General features: G+C 48.8%; 1 protein-coding gene across 1 annotated transcript in view; it reads right to left on the bottom strand.

The window, feature by feature from the left end:
* Positions 1 to 1120: 1120 nt before the first annotated feature.
* Positions 1121 to 21555, bottom strand: part of TNK2 (tyrosine kinase non receptor 2) — a 31600-nt gene continuing 11165 nt past the window's right edge. The window contains exon 9 of the mRNA XM_015827487.1: positions 1121 to 1319. Within this exon, the coding sequence (XP_015682973.1) occupies positions 1121 to 1319 (199 nt within the window). The remainder of the gene's footprint in view (positions 1320 to 21555) is intronic.

Below are 21555 nucleotides of genomic sequence, written 5' to 3'. Positions count from 1 at the left end.
TCCCTCCCTCCTAGTATTGATGATGTTACCTAGCTGGGTCGTGAAACGTGTGCTAGAAAACTGCCACGCTCAAAGGCCACCAAGTGCCCCGTCGTTCATCATCTACAAAGATTCTCTCCTTCTGATTAAACAGAGAATAATTTGGCCTTGTCTTCTCCCCCCCCCCCCCAGCCCCCCAATGGCAACCGAGAGGCAGACATAGCTACTCCTTGCTGGACAATTCTTGCATCACTCAGCCTGAAATCAGCTAGCCTGGTTCTGACGCTGATTACAGATAGAAGTCATGCAATTTCCCCGTTCTGGAACCAGGGTTGTACCCGCAGCAGGGACAACCCAGATTAATAAGGCAAGGAGGAATACAATGGAATAAGGGACCTTGGAGGTCAGAAGCAAGAATAGAATGGAGTAGAGCTGGAAGGGACCATGGAGGTCTTCTAGCCCAGCCCTCTGCTCAAGCAGGAGAACCTACACCATCTCAGACAGGTGACTGTCTAGCCTCTTCTTAAAAACCTCCAGTGATGGAGTGCCCACGATTTCTGGTGGCAAGCTGTTCCAGTGGTTAACTGTCGGGAAGTTTCTCCTTAATTCCAGGTTGCTTCTCTCTTTCATCAGTTTCCAACCATTGTTCCTTGTCTTCTAATACAAGCCCTGCTCAGGCAGGAAACCCTATACCATTTCAGACAAGTGGTTGCCCAGTCTCTTCTTAAAAACTTCCAGTGTTGGAGCATTCACAGCTTCTGGAGGCAGGTTGTTCCACTGGTTAATTGTTCTAACTGTCAGGAAGTTTCTCCTTAGTTTTAGGTTGCTTCTCTCCTGGATTAATTTCCATCCGTTGCTTCTTGTCCTGCCTTCAGGCGCTTTGGAGAACAGCTTGACTCCCTCTTCTTTGGGGCAGCCCCCGAGATATTGGAAGGCTGCTATCCTGTCCCCCCTCGTCCTTCTCTTCATTAAAATGGACATACCCAATTCCAGCCACCGTTCCTTGTATGTTTTAGCCTCCAGCCCCCATGATCCTCTTTGTTGCTCTTCTCTGCACTCTTTCTAGAGTCTCCACATCTTTTTTACATCGTGGTGAGCAAAAGATGTTAACTACAAAACCCACGCTCGTCCTCCGTCTTACTTACTCATCAATCTTATCGGGGAAGCCCCAGCTCTGCTGCGGATTGGTGTCGCCATGGCCCGTGTGGATGAAGCTGTTCTTGAGCGGCTGGCTGATGTCGTGGGCGGACAGCCCTGCCACGGAGGTCACCGTGTTGCGTGGGAATTGGCCCACCTTCAGCGTCCGCTTATTCTGCCCGCGCCACCAGTAGTTCTCCGCCCTAGGAGAGAAGAGCCAGCCGAGTTAGCGGAAAGAGCAAAGCAAGAATCAATCAGTCAGAGTAGAGCTGGAAGGGACCTTGGAGGTCATCTAGTCCAACCCCCTGCTCAAGCAGGAGACCCTAGACCATTTGAATCAATCAGTCAGAGTAGAGCTGGAAGGGATCTTGGAGGTCATCTAGTCCAACCCACTTCTCAAGCAGGAGATCCTAGACCATTTCAATCAATCAATCAGAAGAGAGCTGGAAGGGATCTTGGAGGTCATCTAGTCCAACTCACTTCTCAAGCAGGAGACCCTAGACCATTTCAATCAATCAATCAATCAATCAATCAATCAATCAATCAATCAATCAATCAATCAGAATAGAGCTGGAAGGGACCTTGGAGGTCATCTAGTCCAACCCCCTGCTCAATCAGGAGACCCTAGACCAGGGATAGGCAACCTTGGCTCTTTTATGACTAGTGGACTTCAACTCCCAGAATTCCTGAGCCAGTATAGCTGGCTCAGGAATTCTGGGAGTTGAAGTCCATGAGTCATAAAAGAGCCAAGGTTGCCTACCCCTGCCCTAGACCATATCAATCAATCAATAAATCAATGAGAATAGAACTGGAAGGGACCTTGGAGATCATCTACTCCAACCCCCTGCTCAAGCAGGAGAACCTAGACCATTTTAATCAATCAATCAATCAATCAAGTTTAGGACTGGCCAGGAGGGGGAACAGAGTGGGCGACGTCGCCAACTGGGCACCCATTTTTAAACTGGGATTCTCTCCACATTTGGGAGATGGGACCCCCACGTATTCAAGAGGAGGTTGCCAGATTGGAGAATGGTGGTCCACCACAGTTAACTGAATCTGGCCTGTTCCTTTCTTAGAAGGCTATGCTGATCAAGAGGACTAGCAACAAGGAGTAGGATTCACATCATAACACAGAAGATTCCTAAAGCGAATATAAAGATAAAACCATTGACTCTTCTTTTGGGTTTAGTGGAAAAAGATTTGGGGGAAAAAATATTGGGACTTCGATGTGGTAGATGTTGACGGCAGCAAGATTACTTTATGCACAAAAACGGAAGGATGCTTTGATTCCCACAATGGATGAATGGCTGCAAAAGTTGAACGGAGTTAGCCGAGATGGCTGAATTGACCGCTTTGATTAAAGAAAAAAAAATACAATTAATTTTGTTTCGACTTGGAAACCACTACTGGACTTTGTGCTTGAGGTGGGGGAAAAAACGAAACTTTTGATTTGGGGTTTTGGTAGATTTGTTGTTATAGAAATGATTAGTTTATACTATTGTGTCAAAGCAAAAAGTTAAAATGTGAGGTTATTATCTTATTCTCCTGCACCAAAAGCAGTCCGAAGTCCATACAGGCAATCCTCAACTTACGACCAGCCTTGAGCCCAAAATTTATGTTGTTAAGTGAGAAATTTGTTGTGAATTTCCCCCCCTTTTTTGGTCTTTTTGGGCCACAATTGTTAAATGAGGCACTGCAGTTGCTAAAAGGGGATTGTGTGACCCCGGGACACTGTGCAAACGTCATAAACGTGAGTCAGTTGTCAAGCATCTGAATGTAAATCATGTGACCCACCCTGGGGATGCTGCAACGGTTGTTAAGTGTGAAAAATGATCCTAAGTCGCTTTTTTTCAGTGACGTCGTAACTTTGAACGGTCACTAAACGAACTGCTGTTAAGTGAAGGACAACCTGTACTTTTTCTTTCATTTTTTTGTCCTTACATTTCTCTCTTCCCCCTTTCCTCCTCTTGTTTTCTTTCGTATTTTTTGTATTTTATATAAACTAATAAAAAATTTGAAACCCCAAGAGGACTAGCGACATGGATACAGAGAGGAAAGGAATCCCTCTCAAAGAGAGCGACTGAAAAGACCTGGACATCGGGGAAGGTTTCCATGTTCCCAGATCATAACGCAAATTGTGTTCCTTTCAGACATGTTGCAGGATCTAGCACAGACACAAACATAACTCACAGTCACACCAGCTTCTTTGTGAAACGACAACAACCGATCTATAGAGACCGCATTCCAACAACACGGCCACCTCAATTGAGTCAGTCCTCAGCAGTTGTTTTTCATTAGAATTAGAATAACGAAGTAGGAAGGGACCCTGGAGATCATCTAGTCCAACCCCCGGCCCAAGCAGGAGACCCTACACCAGAGGTAGGCAACCTTTGGCTCTTTAATGACTCGTGGACTTCAACTCCCAGAATTCCTGAGGCAGCCACAATGAGGGGAAAGGGAGAGGTTTCCAAGCTGAGCCATGCTGCCTCAGGAATTCTGGGAGTTGAAGTCCACCAGTCATGAAGGGGCCATAGTTTCCCCACACTGGCTCAGGAATTCTGGGAGTTGAAGTCCACGAGTCATGAGGGGCCATAGTTCCCCCACGCTGGCTCAGGAATTCTGGGAGTTGAAGTCCACGAGTCATGAGGGGGCCATAGTTTCCCCACGCTGGCTCAGGAATTCTGGGAGTTGAAGTCCACGAGTCATGAGGGGCCATAGTTCCCCCACACTGGCTCAGGAATTCTGGGAGTTGAAGTCCACGAGTCATGAGGGGCCATAGTTCCCCCACGCTGGCTCAGGAATTCTGGGAGTTGAAGTCCGAGAGTCATGAAGGGGCCATAGCTCCCCCATGCTGGCTGAGGAATTCTGGGAGTTGAAGTCCACGAGTCATGAGGGGGCCATAGTTCCCCCACGCTGGCTCAGGAATTTTGGGAGTTAAGTTGGTAACTTGGTTAAGTGAATCTGGCCCCCCCCCCCCCCCGTTGGCTTTGATTGTCAGAAGGTTGCAAAAGGGGATCACGTGACCCCGGGGGACATTGCGACCGTCATAAATACGAGCCAGTTGCCAAGCGCCTGAATTTTAATGTAAACACAGGATTGGCTGCAGTGGTGGTGTAAAAAACTGTCACAAATCTCTTTCCCCCCCCCATGCTGTCGTAAATTTGAATCCTCACCAAACGAACGGTTGTACGTTGAGGACTATCTGTACCTAGGGGAAAAAACCACCAGCTGACCAGCTCAGACTGGTGAGATACAGGAGGATCTGGACAGACTTGAACACTGGGCCCTATCTAACGAAATGAAACTCAATGGTGAAAAAAGCAAGGTTCTACATTTAGGCAAGAAAAAACAAACGTACAGGTATAGTACTATAGGGGGTACCTTGCTCAATAGTAGTAACTGTGAGAGGGACCTTGGAGTCCAACTGGACAATCACTTAAATATGAGCCAGCCGTGTGCTGCAGCTGCCAAAAAAGCCAACACAGTGCTAGGCTGCATGAACAGAGGGATGGAATCAAGATCACGTGAAGTGTTAATACCACTTTACAAGGCCTTGGTAAGGCCACACTTGAAATACGGCATCCAGTTTCAGTCACCACGATGTAAAAAAGATGTTGAGACTCTAAAAAAAGCAGACAAGAGCAACAAAGAGGATCAGGGGACTGAAGGCTAAAACATACAAGGAACTGTTGCTGGTATTGGGCATAACTTATTTAATGACGAAAAGGACGAGGGGGGACAAGATAGCAGTGTTCCAATATCTCAGGGGCTACCCCAAAGAAGAGGGAGTCAAGCTATTCCCCAAAGTGCCTGAAGGCAGGACAAGAAGCAACAGATAGAAACCAATCAAGGAGAGAAGCAACCTAGAACTAAGGAGAAACTTCCTGACAGTTAGAACAATTAACCAGTGGAACAACCCGCCTCCAGAAGCGATGAATGCTCCAACACTGGAAGTTTTTAAGAAGAGACTGGACAGCCATTTGTCTAAAATGGTATAGGGTTTCCTGCCTGAGCAGGGGGTTGGACTAGATGACCTCCAAGGTCCCTTCCAACTTTTATCATCATCATCAATTATTATTATTATTATTACTATTATTACTATTATTACTATTATTACTATTATTACTATTATTATATTTTGCCAGGCTGGTTTCTGCAAATCCAGCCAGCTGGTTTGCCATTTGGAAAAAAAAAGGGAGAGCCTCTCTCGAATAAACTATGGTTTGCCCAAGTCCAAAGCCTAATCCTGGGATCGTCTTAGCTCCTGCGTGCAGCATCCCCTTTCCTCTCCATTTCTCTGCCCACGCTGAGTAATGGCTTGGCAAGGCCTGCCAGGAAGGTAAACAGGAAACATGGGCAGAGCCAGCCGGCCGGCCCATGAAGAGTGAGTCACAGGTAACTTCAGGAGACGGCCTCCCCCGGGAGGAACCAGAGTTGGTGGGGCAGAAAAGTCCAGCTGTCCACCACCTCTTCCAACAGTCACGGGTTTGCAAAAAAAGAAAAAGATCTGGAGCTTCAATCATCGCAGGGAGAAAAATCTGCCTTTTTGTCGGTTTCAGTGGGGCTCCTAAAGACGGTTTCTAGTATCCCCCGTTGTCCCAGAGTTACGGCCTGCCCACGATTGTGATCCTTTGCCTCTGTTCCTCTGCTCTCTGCCTCCAGATGCCCACATTTATCCATTTAATTCAGTGTTTCCCAACCTGGGGAACTGTAAGATGCGTGGACTTCAACTCCCAGAATTCCCCAGCCAGCTATGCTGGCTGGGGAATTCTGGGAGTTGAAGTCCACGCATCTTACAGTTCCCCAGTTTGGGAAACAAGGATTTAGGGAGGCAAAACAAAGATGGCGGCCAAACAAAACCCTGTCCCTCTTTTTGTATCAGGAGTAGCCACTGCCCTCTTTTGACTTTTTTGACCTCCCTTGCCCCAAATACCCCTTTATTTAACTTAGCCTGTTAAAAAATTTGCAGCCGTGGTTGCGAGGACGCTAAGCTTGTTTAGCCTTAAACCTGGTTTGTTTCTGAGGCTCAGAGCGCTCAGTACTGTCGGGTTTATCAGTCAGCAAACAGGTAAGGTCTGTATCCAGGTAGAGCGCGCTGAGGCAAGGAAGCTCTACGAGCTTCACTGGAACTGAAAAAGGACAACTCGCCAACAACACCCGCCCGCTGTTTCTCCTGCCCTCGACAGATAGTCCTCGACTTACAACAATTCATTTAGTGACCGTTCAAAGTTACAACGGCCACCGAAAAAAAGTACCTAGGACCAATTTTCACACTTACGACCGTTGCAGAATCCCCGTGATCACGCGCTCAAAATTCAGATGCTTAGCAATTGACTCGTATTTATAACTGTCGCGGCGTCCAGGGGTCACGTGATTCCCTTTTGCGACCTTCTGACGGGCAAAGTCGACGGGGGAAGCCAGATTCACATAACAACGGTGTTCTTAACTTAAGAACTGCAGAGATTCATTTAACGACTGTTGCAAAACGGGGCAAAACTCACTTAACAAATGTCTTGTTTAGAAAGAGAAATGTTGGGTTCCCTTGTGGCCGTTTTAAGTCCAGGACCACCTGCCAACAATTGTAAACCTGTTGCAGGGGGCCGAAACCGATCCGCAGTCACTACGGATCATGGGATCTGTAGTCCTGCAGGATAAAAAGATGGGACAATGGGAAGGGAACTGGAAGGACTTAGGTGTCCTTCCCACAGGGCAGACCGAGGTTGGCTTCGTCCTATCGATGGGAAATCAGGTGAGCCTGTAAATCTGGATTGGCACCAGGTAAATCCTAGGGCAGCACTAGGCAACCTTGGCTCTTTTATGACTGGAGGACTTCAACTCCCAGAATTCCTGAGCTAGCATGGGGGAACTATGGCCCCTTCATGATTGCGGACTTCAACTCCCAGAATTCCTGAGCCAGCATGAGGGAACTATGGCCCTTTCGTGACTTGTGGACTTCAACTCCCAGAATTCCTCAGCCAGCATGGTAGAAACTACGGCCCCTTCATGACTTGCAGACTTCAACTCCCAGAATTCCTGAGCCAGCATGGGGGCAACTATGGCCCCTTCATGACTCGTGGATTTCAACTCCCAGAATTCCTCAGCCAGCATGGGGGAACTATGGCCCCTTCATGACTCGCGGACTTCAACTCCCAGAATCCCTTAGCCAGCATGGGGGAACTATGGCCCCTTCATGACTCGCGGACTTCAACTCCCAGAATNGGAGTTGAAGTCCGAGAGTCATGAAGGGGCCATAGCTCCCCCATGCTGGCTGAGGAATTCTGGGAGTTGAAGTCCACGAGTCATGAGGGGGCCATAGTTCCCCCACGCTGGCTCAGGAATTTTGGGAGTTAAGTTGGTAACTTGGTTAAGTGAATCTGGCCCCCCCCCCCCCCCGTTGGCTTTGATTGTCAGAAGGTTGCAAAAGGGGATCACGTGACCCCGGGGGACATTGCGACCGTCATAAATACGAGCCAGTTGCCAAGCGCCTGAATTTTAATGTAAACACAGGATTGGCTGCAGTGGTGGTGTAAAAAACTGTCACAAATCTCTTTCCCCCCCCCCATGCTGTCGTAAATTTGAATCCTCACCAAACGAACGGTTGTACGTTGAGGACTATCTGTACCCAGGGGAAAAAACCACCAGCTGACCAGCTCAGACTGGTGAGATACAGGAGGATCTGGACAGACTTGAACACTGGGCCCTATCTAACGAAATGAAACTCAATGGTGAAAAAAGCAAGGTTCTACATTTAGGCAGGAAAAACCAAACGTACAGGTATAGTACTATAGGGGGTACCTTGCTCAATAGTAGTAACTGTGAGAGGGACCTTGGAGTCCAACTGGACAATCACTTAAATATGAGCCAGCCGTGTGCTGCAGCTGCCAAAAAAGCCAACACAGTGCTAGGCTGCATGAACAGAGGGATGGAATCAAGATCAGGTGAAGTGTTAATACCACTTTACAAGGCCTTGGTAAGGCCACACTTGAAATACGGCATCCAGTTTCAGTCACCACGATGTAAAAAAGATGTTGAGACTCTAAAAAAAGCAGACAAGAGCAACAAAGAGGATCAGGGGACTGGAGGCCAAAACATACAAGGAACGGTTACTGGTATTGGGCATGTGTCATTTAATGACAAAAAGGACGAGGGGTGACATGATAGCAGTGTTCCAATATCTCAGGGGCTGCCCCAAAGAAGAGGGAGTCAAGCTATTCTCCAAAGCACCTGGAGGCAGGACAAGGAGCAACGGATGGAAACTAATCAAGGAGAGAAGCAACCTAGAACTAAGGAGAAACTTCCTGACAGCTAGAACAATTAACCAGTGGAACAACCTGCCTCCAGAAGCGGTGAATGCTCCAACACTGGAAGTTTTTAAGAAGAGACTGGACAGCCATTTGTCTGAAATGGTCTAGGGTTTCCTGCCTGAGCAGGGGGTTGGACTAGATGACCTCCAAGGTCCCTTCCAACTTTTATCATCATCATCATCATCAATTATTATTATTATTATTATTATTATTATTATTATTATTATTATTATTATTATATTTTGCCAGGCTGGTTTCTGCAAATCCAGCCGGCTGGTTTGCCATTTGGAAAAAAAAAGGGAGAGCCTCTCTCGAATAAACCATGGTTTGCCCAAGTCCAAAGCCTAATCCTGGGATCGTCTTAGCTCCTGCGTGCAGCATCCCCTTTCCTCTCCATTTCTCTGCCCACGCTGAGTAATGGCTTGGCAAGGCCTGCCAGGAAGGTAAACAGGAAACATGGGCAGAGCCAGCCGGCCGGCCCATGAAGAGTGAGTCACAGGTAACTTCAGGAGACGGCCTCCCCCGGGAGGAACCAGAGTTGGTGGGGCAGAAAAGTCCAGCTGTCCACCACCTCTTCCAACAGTCACGGGTTTGCAAAAAAAGAAAAAGATCTGGAGCTTCAATCATCGCAGGGAGAAAAATCTGCCTTTTTGTCGGTTTCAGTGGGGCTCCTTAAGACGGTTTCTAGTATCCCCCGTTGTCCCAGAGTTACGGCCTGCCCACGATTGTGATCCTTTGCCTCTGTTCCCTGCCTCCAGATGCCCACATTTATCCATTTAATTCAGTGTTTCCCAACCTGGGGAATTGTAAGATGCGTGGCTATGTTGGCTGGGGAATTCTGGGAGTTGAAGTCCACGCATATTACAGTTCCCCAGGTTGGGAAACAAGGATTTAGGGAGGCAAAACAAAGATGGCGGCCAAACAAAACCCTGTCCCTCTTTTTGTATCAGGAGTAGCCACTGCCCTCTTTTGACTTTTTTGACCTCCCTTGCCCCAAATACCCCTTTATTTAACTTAACCTGTTAAAAAATTTGCAGCCGTGGTTGCGAGGACGCTAAGCTTGTTTAGCCTTAAACCTGGTTTGTTTCTGAGGCTCGGAGCCTTCAGCTCTGTCGGGTTTATCAGTCAGCAAACAGGTAAGGTCTGTATCCAGGTAGAGTGCGCTGAGGCAAGGAAGCTCTACGAGTTTCACTGGAACTGAAAAAGGACAACTCGCCAACGACACTCGCCCGCCGTTTCTCCTGCCCTCGACAGATAGTCCTCGACTTACAACAATTCATTTAGTGACCATTCAAAGTTACAACGGCCACCGAAAAAAGGCACCTAGGACCAATTTTCACACTTACGACCGTTGTAGAATCCCCGTGATCACGCGATCAAAATTCAGCTGTTTAGCAACTGACTCGTATTTATGACGGTCGCGGCGTCCAGGGGTCACGTGATTCCCTTTTGCGACCTTCTGACGGGCAAAGTCGACAGGGGAAGCCAGATTCACATAACAACGGTATTCTTAACTTAAGAACTGCAGAGATTCATTTAACGACTGTTGCAAAACGGGGCAAAACTCACTTAACAAATGTCTTGTTTAGAAAGAGAAATGTTGGGTTCCCTTGTGGCCGTTTTAAGTCCAGGACCACCTGCCAACAATTGTAAACCTGTTGCAGGGGGACGAAACCGATCCGCAGTCACTACGGATCATGGGATCTGTAGTCCTGCAGGATAAAAAGATGGGACAACGGGAAGGGAACTGGAAGGACTTAGGTGTCCTTCCCACAGGGCAGACCGAGGTTGGCTTCGTCCTATCGATGGGAAATCAGGTGAGCCTGTAAATCTGGATTGGCACCAGGTAAATCCTAGGGCAGCACTAGGCAACCTTGGCTCTTTTATGACTGGAGGACCTCAACTCCCAGAATTTCTGAGCCAGCATGGGGGAACTATAGCCCTTTCATGACTCGTGGACTTCAACTCCCAGAATTCCTGAGCCAACATGGCGGAACTATGGCCCCCTCATGACTCGTGGACTTCAACTCCCAGAATTCCTAAGCCAGCATGGGGGCAACTATGGCCCCTTCATGACTAGTTGACTTCAACTCCCAGAATTCCTCAGCCAGCATGGGGGAACTATGGCCCTTTCATGACTTGTGGACTTCAACTCCCAGAATTCCTGAGCCAGCATGGCTCAGCTTGGAAACCTCTCCCTTTCCCCTCAGCGTGGCTGGCTCAGGAATTCTGGGAGTTGAAGTCCCCAAATCATAAAAGAGCCAAGGTTAGTGCCTACCCCTGTCCTAGGGACTTAAGTCCTGCACGTCCCACACGGAAGAGGCATTTCGTGACAAAGAGCTCCATTCGAGGAAGTAAATTATCAGCCAGGACTCCGGTTCAGGATGAACGCCTGCAAGGGTTTCATTACCAGACTAGATATCGTCATCAGTGGTAGAAGGGAGAGGGGAGGGGGAGGACAATGACTATGGGGTCCTTGGTGCTCCCTGAGTTTGGTGGGTTTCTTGCAGACGTTTCATGACCCAACTAGGCAACATCATCAGTGCTACAAGGGAAGGGGGTTGTGAGGAGGAGGAGGACGACGACGACTGTGGGGTCCTTGGTGCTCTCTGAGCTTGGTGGTTTTCTTGCAGACATTTCATGAACCAACTAGGTAGCAACACCAGTGCTGGAAGGGAGTGGCTGTGAAGATAGGAGGAGGAGGAGGAGGAGGAGGAGGAGGAGGAGGAGGAGGAGGAAAAGAACTGTGGGATCCTTGGTGCTCTCTGAACTTGGATATTTTCTTGGAAACATTTCATTACCCCACTAGGTAACATCATCAGTGCTAGAAGGGAGTCTCTCTCTCTCTCCCCCCCCCCCTCTGGATGGAGGGACCGACAAATAGATAAATGTAGGTAGGTAGATATGTAGATAGATGTGATAGATTAGAAATTAGATAAGATTGACGGGGGGGGGGGGAGAGAGAGAGAGAGACAAAGAAAGAGAGAGAGAAATGTGAAATTCTTCTCTTGGTCAAAATCACGTGTGGTTGGAGAGAAGTAAGAACCACAAGCTTTTGCTCCTTTGCGCCTCTTGGACTACAACACCTAGCTTCCCCAGCAAGCCAGCTCCAACACTGAAGGTTTTCAAGAAGAGACTGGACAGCCACTTGTCTGAAATGGCACAGGGTCTCCTGCTTGAGCAGGGGGCTGGACTAGAAGACCTCCACGGCCCCTTCCGACTCTGTGATTTGCATAGTTGGGGTCTGCACCCAGCAGCCTCTGGGGGAGGCAGGGGATGATGGAAATCAGGGAGGACCAAGAAAGGCAGCAAGGCCGTTAAGACCGGCCAGGTTACAAGACCAAAGAGAGAAGGCTGATGAAAAACAGACAGATTGAGGAAAGACATTACAGGGAGTCCTTGAATAACGACCACAATCCAGCCCAAAATTCCCGTGGCTAAGTAAGACAGCTCTTTAAATGACTGTTGACCCATTTTATGACCTTCCTTGCCACTCTTGTTAAGCGAATCACCGCAGCTGTTAAATAACACAGGGCATGAAAAAAGGAGGCCGTGCCTTGGGGCGCAAAAACGACGTCACGGCGCTGTCGGGCGCAAAAACGAGGCGCTGCCATGTCTCGGGATGCAAAAGCGGGACACCGCCGTGTCGTGGGTGCAAAAACGGGGCGCTGTGCCGTGCAAAAACAAGGCAGGATTAACGAGTATCATGCAAGTGCTAGCCCCGCCCCATTTGCATCACGCGTGTACTTGCGGCCCCGCACATGGACGTGTAAAATGCTTCTTCCTTCCTTTCCCTCCGGTCTGCTAAACGAGAAAGACTGGTCACTAGACTGCACCAGAAGACCTCCAAGGTCCCTTCCAAAATTACTACTGCTGCTACTACTACTACTACTACTACTAGTAGTAGTAGTAGTAGTAGTTTCTGGCAGGCACCAGCTTAGAAAAGGAAGGTTTAAAACAACCAGAGGTACGTTTGGCTAGAATTTGCTAAATGTAAATTTCCAGGAATGTGTCAGAGTTTTTTTACAGATAGTCCTTGACTTAACAACCGTTCATTTAGTGACCGTTCCAAGTTACAACCTTACTAAAAGAAGTGACTTATGACCATTTTTCACACGACAGTTGCAGCATCCCCAGGGTCCTGGGATCAAAATTCAGATCCTTGGCAACTGGCTCATATTTACGACGGTCGCAATGTCCCTGGGGGGGGGTGTCACGTGATTCCCCTTCTGACAAGCAAAGTCAATGGGGGAAGCCACATCCACTTAACAACTGTGTTCCTAACGACAACGGCAGTGATTCACTAAACAACGGTGGCAGGACAGGTTGTGAAACGGAGCAAAAGTCACATTCAAAACTGTCTCGCTTAGCAACAGAAAAATGTTGGCCTCAATTGAGGTCGTTGTCGAGGATAACCTGCACATTGCACACCATTCAGAAGTGCATCCGATAAAAGCAGCCCTCAAAGTAACAGTTAATAAAGGAATTAATATTTCTTTTTTCCAAAACAAGCTCAAAATTTCACATCCCTCCCAGAAAAAGCCACCCCATCCCCGAACCGTGTCATTTCTGTGTTTGCACATCCCCCTGGACCCAGAAGCTAACCCACCCGGCTCAGTTCCCACAACATGTATGTGCAGGTCACACCAATCCCCGGCGAGTGCATTCAGACAACACAGCCTCTCAGCCTGCCTTAATAGCAGAGCCTTTCCACATAATCCACACAATTTGGGGTCTTGTGTGAACTCATCCTTTCCAACAAAAGGTCTTGTGCAAACAGAAGAGCAAAAAAAAAAAAAAAAAATTGAGGGAAGCGGGAAACACAGAATAGGATTGGAAGGGACCCTGGAGGTCTTCTAGTCCAACCCCCTGCTCAGAAGTTACCTCCCGTCTTTTTCTTCTCCCGCCAGCTCTCACCACCCAAACCCAAACTGCCCACGGGGTCACCTGTCCTGGCAAAGTCATCCCCGGTGATCCTCCTCCGAGCACCCAGGTTATAAGCTGGCTTGCTCTCAGCTTGCCATCTCCAGCTTGACTCTCTCGATGCTGGGAAAGGCCGGCTGTTTATGTGCGGTGCATCACTCTGCACAGCAAGGCATGTCGTGATGTAATCTGGGTGGGGGCGGGCGGACACCGTCAGGATCGGCGTCTTTAACTACACCCAAGCCTTTGCTGGCTCCGGTTACACACCGCCTCCCTACAATTAAGGACGCAACACTCACGGATGGGCTGGCAGGAGCCAAGCCCTCAAGACACACAATCTTGCCCAAGAGGTGACTAACAACCGGAAGGGTGAAAGGGAGGGAGGGGGCAGCCAGCTAGGGTCCTTTCTCCCCCCCCTCCCTTTTCCCAGCCTAGGTCTAGTTCAGCCTGCTCTTTCCATTTTTCCAATGGTTCCGAACAAGTGACCGTGCAGGTCTTCTCCTCCAACGCTCTGCTCAAGCATTTCAGACAAATGGCTGTCCAGTCTCTTCATGAAAACTTCCAGTGATGGAGCATCCCACAGCTTCCTGGTGGCAAGCTGTTCCACTGGTTAATTGTTCTCACTGTCAGGGAAGTTTCTCCTTAGTTCCAGGTTGCTTCTCTCCTTGATGAGTTTCCAGCCGTTCTTTCTTGTCCTGCCTTCAGGCGCTTTGGAAAATAGGTGGATGCCTCTATTTTTTCTTTGTGGCAGTCCCTCAAATATTGGAAGGCTGCTATCGTGTCGCGCCCCCCCCCCAGTCCTTCTTTTCATTAAATTAGACATACCCAATTTCCCCCAGCTTCACGCTCTCCCTGCAGTGTGGGGCTGCGCAAAGGAGTTGTAAGCTTTTGTGTGGGGGGTTCAGGACACCAAGAAGGTTCAGACATTGAGGTTAGCCCCGATGAAAACATAAGGCAAATTCACAACTCAAGTCTTTCTCAAACTTGGCACTTTAAGACATGGGGACTTCAACTCCCAGAATTCCCCAGCCAGCAGAGCAATTACCTGGAGACGGTGAGTTCTAGTCCCGCCTTAGCTACGAAAGCCGGCTGGGTGACTTTGGGCCAATCACCAGGAGACAGTGAGTTCTAGTCCCGCCTTAGGGATGAAAGAGGGCTGGGTGACTTTGGGCCAATCACCAGGAGACTGGGAGTTCTAGTCCCGCCTTAGGGATGAAAGAGGGCTGGGTGACTTTGGGCCAATCACCAGGAGACAGGGAGTTCTAGTCCCGCCTTAGGGATGAAAGACGGCTGGGTGACTTTGGGCCAATCAGCAGGAGACAGGGAGTTCTAGTCCCGCCTTAGGNGAGAGAGAGAGAGAGAGAGAGAGAGAGAGAGAGAGAGAGAGAGAGAGAGAGAGAGAGAGACAGGGAGAGAGAGAGAGAGAGAGAAAGAGAAAGAGAAATGTGAAATTCTTCTCTTGGTCAAAATCACGTGCGGTTGGAGAGAAGTAAGAACCACAAGCTTTTGCTCCTTTGTGCATCGTGGACTACAACACCCAGCTTCCCCATCCAGCCAGCTCCAACACTGAAGGTTTTCAAGAAGAGACTGGACAGCCACTTGTCTGAAATGGAACAGGGTCTCCTGCTTGAGCAGGGGGCTGGACTAGAAGACCTCCACAGTCCCTTCCGACTCTATGATTTGCATAGTTGGGGTTTGCACCCAGCAGCCTCTGGGGGAGGCAGGGGATGATGGAAATCAGGGAGGACCAAGAAAGGCAGCAAGGCCGTTAAGACCGGCCAGGTTACAAGCCCAAAGAGAGAAGGCTGATGAAAAACAGAGACAGATTGAGGAAAGACATTACAGGGAGTCCTTGAATAACGACCACAATCCAGCCCAAAATTCCCGTGGCTAAGTAAGACAGCTCTTAAATGACTGTTGACCCATTTTATGACCTTTCTTGCCACTCTTGTTAAGCGAATCACCGCAGCTGTTAAATAACACAGGGCATGAAAAAAGGAGGCCGTGCCTTGGGGCGCAAAAACGACGTCACGGCGCTGTCGGGCGCAAAAACGAGGCGCTGCCATGTCTCGGGATGCAAAAGCGGGACACCGCCGTGTCGTGGGTGCAAAAACGGGGCGCTGTGCCGTGCAAAAACAAGGCAGGATTAACGAGTATCATGCAAGTGCTAGCCCCGCCCCATTTGCATCACGCGTGTACTTGCGGCCCCGCACATGGACGTGTAAAATGCTTCTTCCTTCCTTTCCCTCCGGTCTGCTAAACGAGAAAGACTGGTCACTAGACTGCACCAGAAGACCTCCAAGGTCCCTTCCAACATTACTGCTGCTACTACTACTACTACTACTACTAGTAGTAGTAGTAGTAGTAGTAGTAGTTTCTGGCAGGCACCAGCTTAGAAAAGGAAGGTTTAAAACAACCAGAGGTACGTTTGGCTAGAATTTGCTAAATGTAAATTTCCAGGAATGTGTCAGAGTTTTTTTACAGATAGTCCTTGACTTAACAACCGTTCGTTTAGTGACCGTTCCAAGTTACAAGCTCACTAAAAGAAGTGACTTATGACCATTTTTCACACTAACGACCCTTGCAGCATCCCCAGAGTCCCGGGATCAAAATTCAGACCCTTGGCAACTGGCTCATATTTACGACGGTCGCAATGTCCCTGGGGGGGGGGGTTCACATGATTCCCCTTCTGACAAGCAAAGTCAATGGGGGAAGCCACATCCACTTAACAACTGTGTTCCTAACGACAACGGCAGTGATTCACTAAACAACGGTGGCAGGACAGGTTGTGAAACGGAGCAAAAGTCACGTTCAAAACTGTCTCGCTTAGCAACAGAAAAATGTTGGCCTCAATTGAGGTCGTTGTCGAGGATAACCTGCACATTGCACACCATTCAGAAGTGCATCCGATAAAAGCAGCCCTCAAAGTAACAGTTAATAAAGGAAATAATATTTCTTTTTTCCAAAACAAGCTCAAAATTTCACATCCCTCCCAGAAAAAGCCACCCCATCCCTGAACTGTGTCATTTCTGTTTGCATATCCCCCTGGACCCAGAAGCTAACCCACTCGGCTCAGTTCCCACAACATGCAGGTCACACCAATCCCCAGCGAGTGCATTCAGACAACACAGCCTCTCAGCCTGCCTTAATAGCAGAGTCTTTCCGTATAATCCATACAATTTGGGATCTTGTGTGAACTCATCCTTTCCAGCAAAACGTCTTGTGCAAATAGAGCAAAAAAAAAAAAAATTGAGGGAAGAGGGAAACACAGAATAGGATTGAAAGGGACCCTGGAGGTCTTCTAGTCCAACCCCCTGCTCAGAAGTTACCTCCTGTCTTTTTCTTCTCCCGCCAGCTCTCACCACCCAAACCCAAACTGCCCACGGGGTCACCTGTCCTGGCAAAGTCATCCCCGGTGATCCTCCTCCGAGCAGCCAGGTTATAAGCTGGCTTGCTCTCAGCTTGCCATCTCCAGCTTGACTCTCTCGATGCTGGGAAAGGCCGGCTGTTTATGTGCGGTGCATCACTCTGCACAGCAAGGCATGTCGTGATGTAATCTGGGTGGGGGCGGGCGGACACCGTCAGGATCGGCGTCTTTAACTACACCCAAGCCTTTGCTGGCTCCGGTTACACACCGCCTCCCTACAATTAAGGACGCAACACTCACGGATGGGCTGGCAGGAGCCAAGCCCTCAAGACACACAATCTTGCCCAAGAGGTGACTAACAACCGGAAGGGTGAAAGGGAGAGAGGGAGGGGGCAGCCAGCTAGGGTCCTTTCTCCCCCCACCATTTTCCCAGCCTAGGTCTCGTTCAGCCTGCTCTTTCCATTTTTCCAACGGTTCCGAATAAGTGACCGTGCAGGTCTTCTCCTCCAACGCCCTGCTCAAGCATTTCAGACAAATGGCTGTCCAGTCTCTTCATGAAAACTTCCAGTGATGGAGCATCCCACAGCTTCCTGGTGGCAAGCTGTTCCACTGGTTAATTGTTCTCACTGTCAAGGAAGTTTCTCCTTAGTTCTAGGTTGCTTCTCTCCTTGATGAGTTTCCAGCCGTTCTTTCTTGTCCTGCCTTCAGGGGCTTTGGAGAATAGGTGGATGCCCCTATTTTTTCTTTGTGGCAGCCCCTCAAATATTGGAAGGCTGCTATCGTGTCGCCCCCCCCCCCCCAGTCCTTCTTTTCATTAAATTAGACATACCCAATTTCCCCCAGCTTCACGCTCTCCCTGCAGTGTGGGGCTGGGCAAAGGAGTTGTAAGCTTTTGTGTGGGGGGTTCAGGACACCAAGAAGGTTCAGGCATTGAGGTTAGCCCCGATGAAAACATAAGGCAAATTCACAACTCAAGTCTTTCTCAAACTTGGCACTTTAAGACATGGGGACTTCAACTCCCAGAATTCCCCAGCCAGCAGAGCAGTTACCTGGAGACGGTGAGTTCTAGTCCCGCCTTAGCTACGAAAGCCGGCTGGGTGACTTTGGGCCAATCACCAGGAGACAGTGAGTTCTAGTCCCGCCTTAGGCATGAAAGAGGGCTGGGTGACTTTGGGCCAATCAGCAGGAGACAGGGAGTTCTAGTCCCGCCTTAGGCATGAAAGAGGGCTGGGTGACTTTGGGCCAATCACCAGGAGACAGGGAGTTCTAGTCCCGCCTTAGGGATGAAAGACGGCTGGGTGACTTTGGGCCAATCAGCAGGAGACAGGGAGTTCTAGTCCCGCCTTAGGCATGAAAGAGGGCTGGGTGACTTTGGGCCAATCAGCATGAGACAGGGAGTTCTAGTCCCGCCTTAGGCATGAAAGAGGGCTGGGTGAATTTGGGCCAATCACCAGGAGACTGGGAGTTCTAGTCCCGCCTTAGGGATGAAAGACGGCTGGGTGACTTTGGTCCAATCACCAGGAGATGGTGAGTTCTAGTCCCACCTTAGGCATGAAAGCCGGCTGGATGACTTTGGTCCAATCACCAGGAGATGGTGAGTTCTAGTCCCGCCTTAGCTATGAAAGCCAGCTGGGTGACTTTGGGCCAATCACCAGGAGACAGGGAGTTCTAGTCCCGCCTTAGGCACGAAAGCCAGCTAGGTGACTTTGGGCCAGTCTCTCTGTCTCAGCTCAACCCTCCTCACAGGATTGTTGTTGTTGTTGTGGGAAAAAGAGCAGGAGGAGGTTGTGTCGGATATGTCCACCGTCTTGAGTTATTTATAAAGACAATAAAGGTGGGAAATAGATAAATAAGAATAAATTGCAGGCTAAGCCAGCTGGCCTCTGGGATGGCTTTTCTGGGTCCCTGGAAAGAAATAAAGAGGGCCCCCACTACGTTGGCCCTGCAGAAAGGTCAGCCCTGGGCCCTGAGGGGGTCGAGGGAGTCCCCCCCCCTCTTGTATGTTGGCTGTGTCACTCAGCATGCAACGTGCAAAGACCTGGCTGTGAGAATGATTAAGCAGTGGAACAAGCCACATTTCTGAAGTGGCATGTGCTCCATTACAGATAGTCCTCGATTTACAACCGTTCGTTTAGTGACCAGTTCAAAGTTACGACGGCACCGGAAAATGCGACTTGGGACCGTTTTTCCCCACTGAACGACCGTTGCAGCATCCCCAGGGTTCTCGCGATCAAAAATTCAGGCGCTTGGCAACTGATTCACATTTACGACGGTTTCAGTCTCCCGCGGGGGTCACGTGGTCCCCCTTCTGACAAGCAAAGGCAACGGGGAAGCCGGATTCGCCGAACGACCCCGGTCCTAAACTTAACCGATGCAACGATTCATTTAACCACCGTGGCCGGAAAAGTTGTAAAACGGGGGCCAAAAAAACAAACCCCGCTTAACAAATGTGTCACGTCTTAGCAACATAAATTTTGGGCTCAATTGGAGTCGTAACTTGAGGACTACGTGCACTGGAGGTTTTCAAGAAAAGACGGGACAGGCTTTTTGCCCAAAACGTTTTGGAAGATTTCCGCACAAGGAATGGGGTTGGACTAGAACTGCGATCCCCATCCGTCCTTTGACCGGGGACCGGTTTTGTGGAAGGCCATTTTTCCACGGACCGGGGTGGGCGGAGGATGGTTTTACGTGCAATCTAGATCCCGCGCATGCGCAGATAAAGCCTTGCTCACTCACCCGCTGCTCGTGCGGCCCGGTTCCCGACGGGCTGTGGACCGGTACTCATCCACAGCCCAGAGCTCGGGGACCCCTGGATGAGAAGATCTCCACGGTCTCTTCCAATCCTATGAGTCTAACTTTCAGAGCCCTGGCCAATTGAGGCGGCTTAACGCAACTGAGCCTCTCCACCCAGGAAGACTTTCACCGTGCCAAGCCAACAGCTGGCATCTCTCCAGAGTTAAGGGGGGGTGAGTCACGACGACGTCAAATCCCCACCTCGGATTCCGCAGGGAAAGGCCACGGAGGACGACATGAGGGACGTGGCTGTGGGCAGAGCTTCCACTCACCCCTTCAGGCTACAAGCCACCCTTTTCCAAAACAAATTTTCTTCCCGTCAGCTTTGTTTCCTTCTTTCAAAGGCTGGCTGAGATCCCAGAACACGCTCGAGCTGGGCTCGACAAAGGCACCGGAGGCCTTCACACAACTCACTAAGCCGGGTTTTGAGGAATTAGCAGTGCTCCAATATCTCAGGGGGTTGCCACAAAGAAGAGGGGGTCCACTTATTTTCCAAAGCACCTGAAGGCAGGATGAGAAGCAACGGATGGAAACTAATCAAGGAGGGAAGCAACCTAAAACTAAGGAGAAACTTCCTGACAGTGAGGACAATTAACCAGGGGAACAACCTGCCTCTAAATGTTGTGGGTGCTGCATCATGGAAGTTTTTAAGAAGAGACTAGACAGCCATTTGTCTGAAATGGCACAGGGTTTCCTGCCTGAGCAGGGGGTTGGACTAGAAGACCTCTAAGGTCCCTTCCAACTCTTCTATTCTATTCTATTCTATTCTATTCCATTCCATTCCATTCCATTCTATTCTCCATTCCATTTGTTCTGTTGTTCTGTTCTATTTTCTATTCTATTCTATTCTATTCTCCATCTGTTCTGTTCTATTTTACTCTATCCTATTCTCCATTCCATCTGTTCTGTTCTGTTCTATTTTATTTTCTATTCTATTCTATTCTCCATTCCATTCCTGTTATTCTATTTTCTATTCTATTCTATTCTCCATCTGTTCTGTTGTTTTATTCTATCCTATTTTCCATTCCATCTATTCTGTTCTGTTCTATTTTCTATCCTATTTTCTTTTCTATTCTATTCTATTCTTCTATTCTCCATCTGTTCTGTTCTATTCTACTCTACTCTATTCTATATTCTATTCTGTTCTCTTCTGTTCTTTTCTATTTCTATTAATTTCTGGCTTCTGAGCAGGTTAATTGGTGCCATCTAGCCATAAGCAAATGCTCTGCTTTAAATGCCCTTTCTGCTGTCCTAGGACCCACAAGTGAACGAATGCCACGATACAGGTAAACGTTACTTGAACACAGGCATTATTACTGTCTTGAATGTACAGGCAGTCCTCGACTTACAACAGTTTGTTTAGTGACCGCTCAAAGTTACAACGGCACTGAAAATAGTGACTTACGACTTCTTCAAATGTTTTGACCCTTGTGGCATCCCCAGGGTCAAATTCAGATGCTTGGCACAACTGACTCATATTTATGACGACTGCACTGTCCTAAGGTCACAGGATCCATTTTGCGACCTTCTGAAGATTGTTGAGTTCTAGCACCACCTTAGATATAAAAACCAGCTGCTGGGTGACTCTGGGCCAATCGCCTGGAGACGGTGAGTTCTAGTCCCACTTTAGGTGTAAAAGCTGACTGGGTGACTTTGGGCCAATCACCAGGAGAAAGTGAATTGTAGTTCCGCCTTAGGAATGAAAACTGGTTCGGTGACTTTGGGCCAGTCACTAGGGGACTGTGAGTTCTAGTCCCGCTTTAGGATTCAAAGCCAGCTGGGTGCCTTTGGGCCAAACAACAGGAGACCGTGAGTTCTAGTCCCACTTTAGGTATAAAAGCTGACTGGGTGACTTTGGGCATATCACCAAGAAAAAGTGAGTTGTAGTTCCGCCTAGGTATAAAAGCTGATTTGGTGACTTTGGCCAATCACCAGGAGATGGTGAGTTCTAGTCCCACTTTAGGATTGAAAGCCAACTGGGTGCCTTTGGGCCAAACACCAGGAGACGGTGAGTTTTAATCCCACTTTAAGTATAAAAGCTGACTGGGTGAC

The sequence above is a fragment of the Protobothrops mucrosquamatus genome, unplaced genomic scaffold, assembly GCF_001527695.2.
Source record: "Protobothrops mucrosquamatus isolate PMUCROS unplaced genomic scaffold, P.Mucros_1.0 scaffold3729, whole genome shotgun sequence".
NCBI classification, from domain to species: domain Eukaryota; kingdom Metazoa; phylum Chordata; class Lepidosauria; order Squamata; family Viperidae; genus Protobothrops; species Protobothrops mucrosquamatus.
This window is presented reverse-complemented; position numbering and strand designations above follow the sequence as displayed.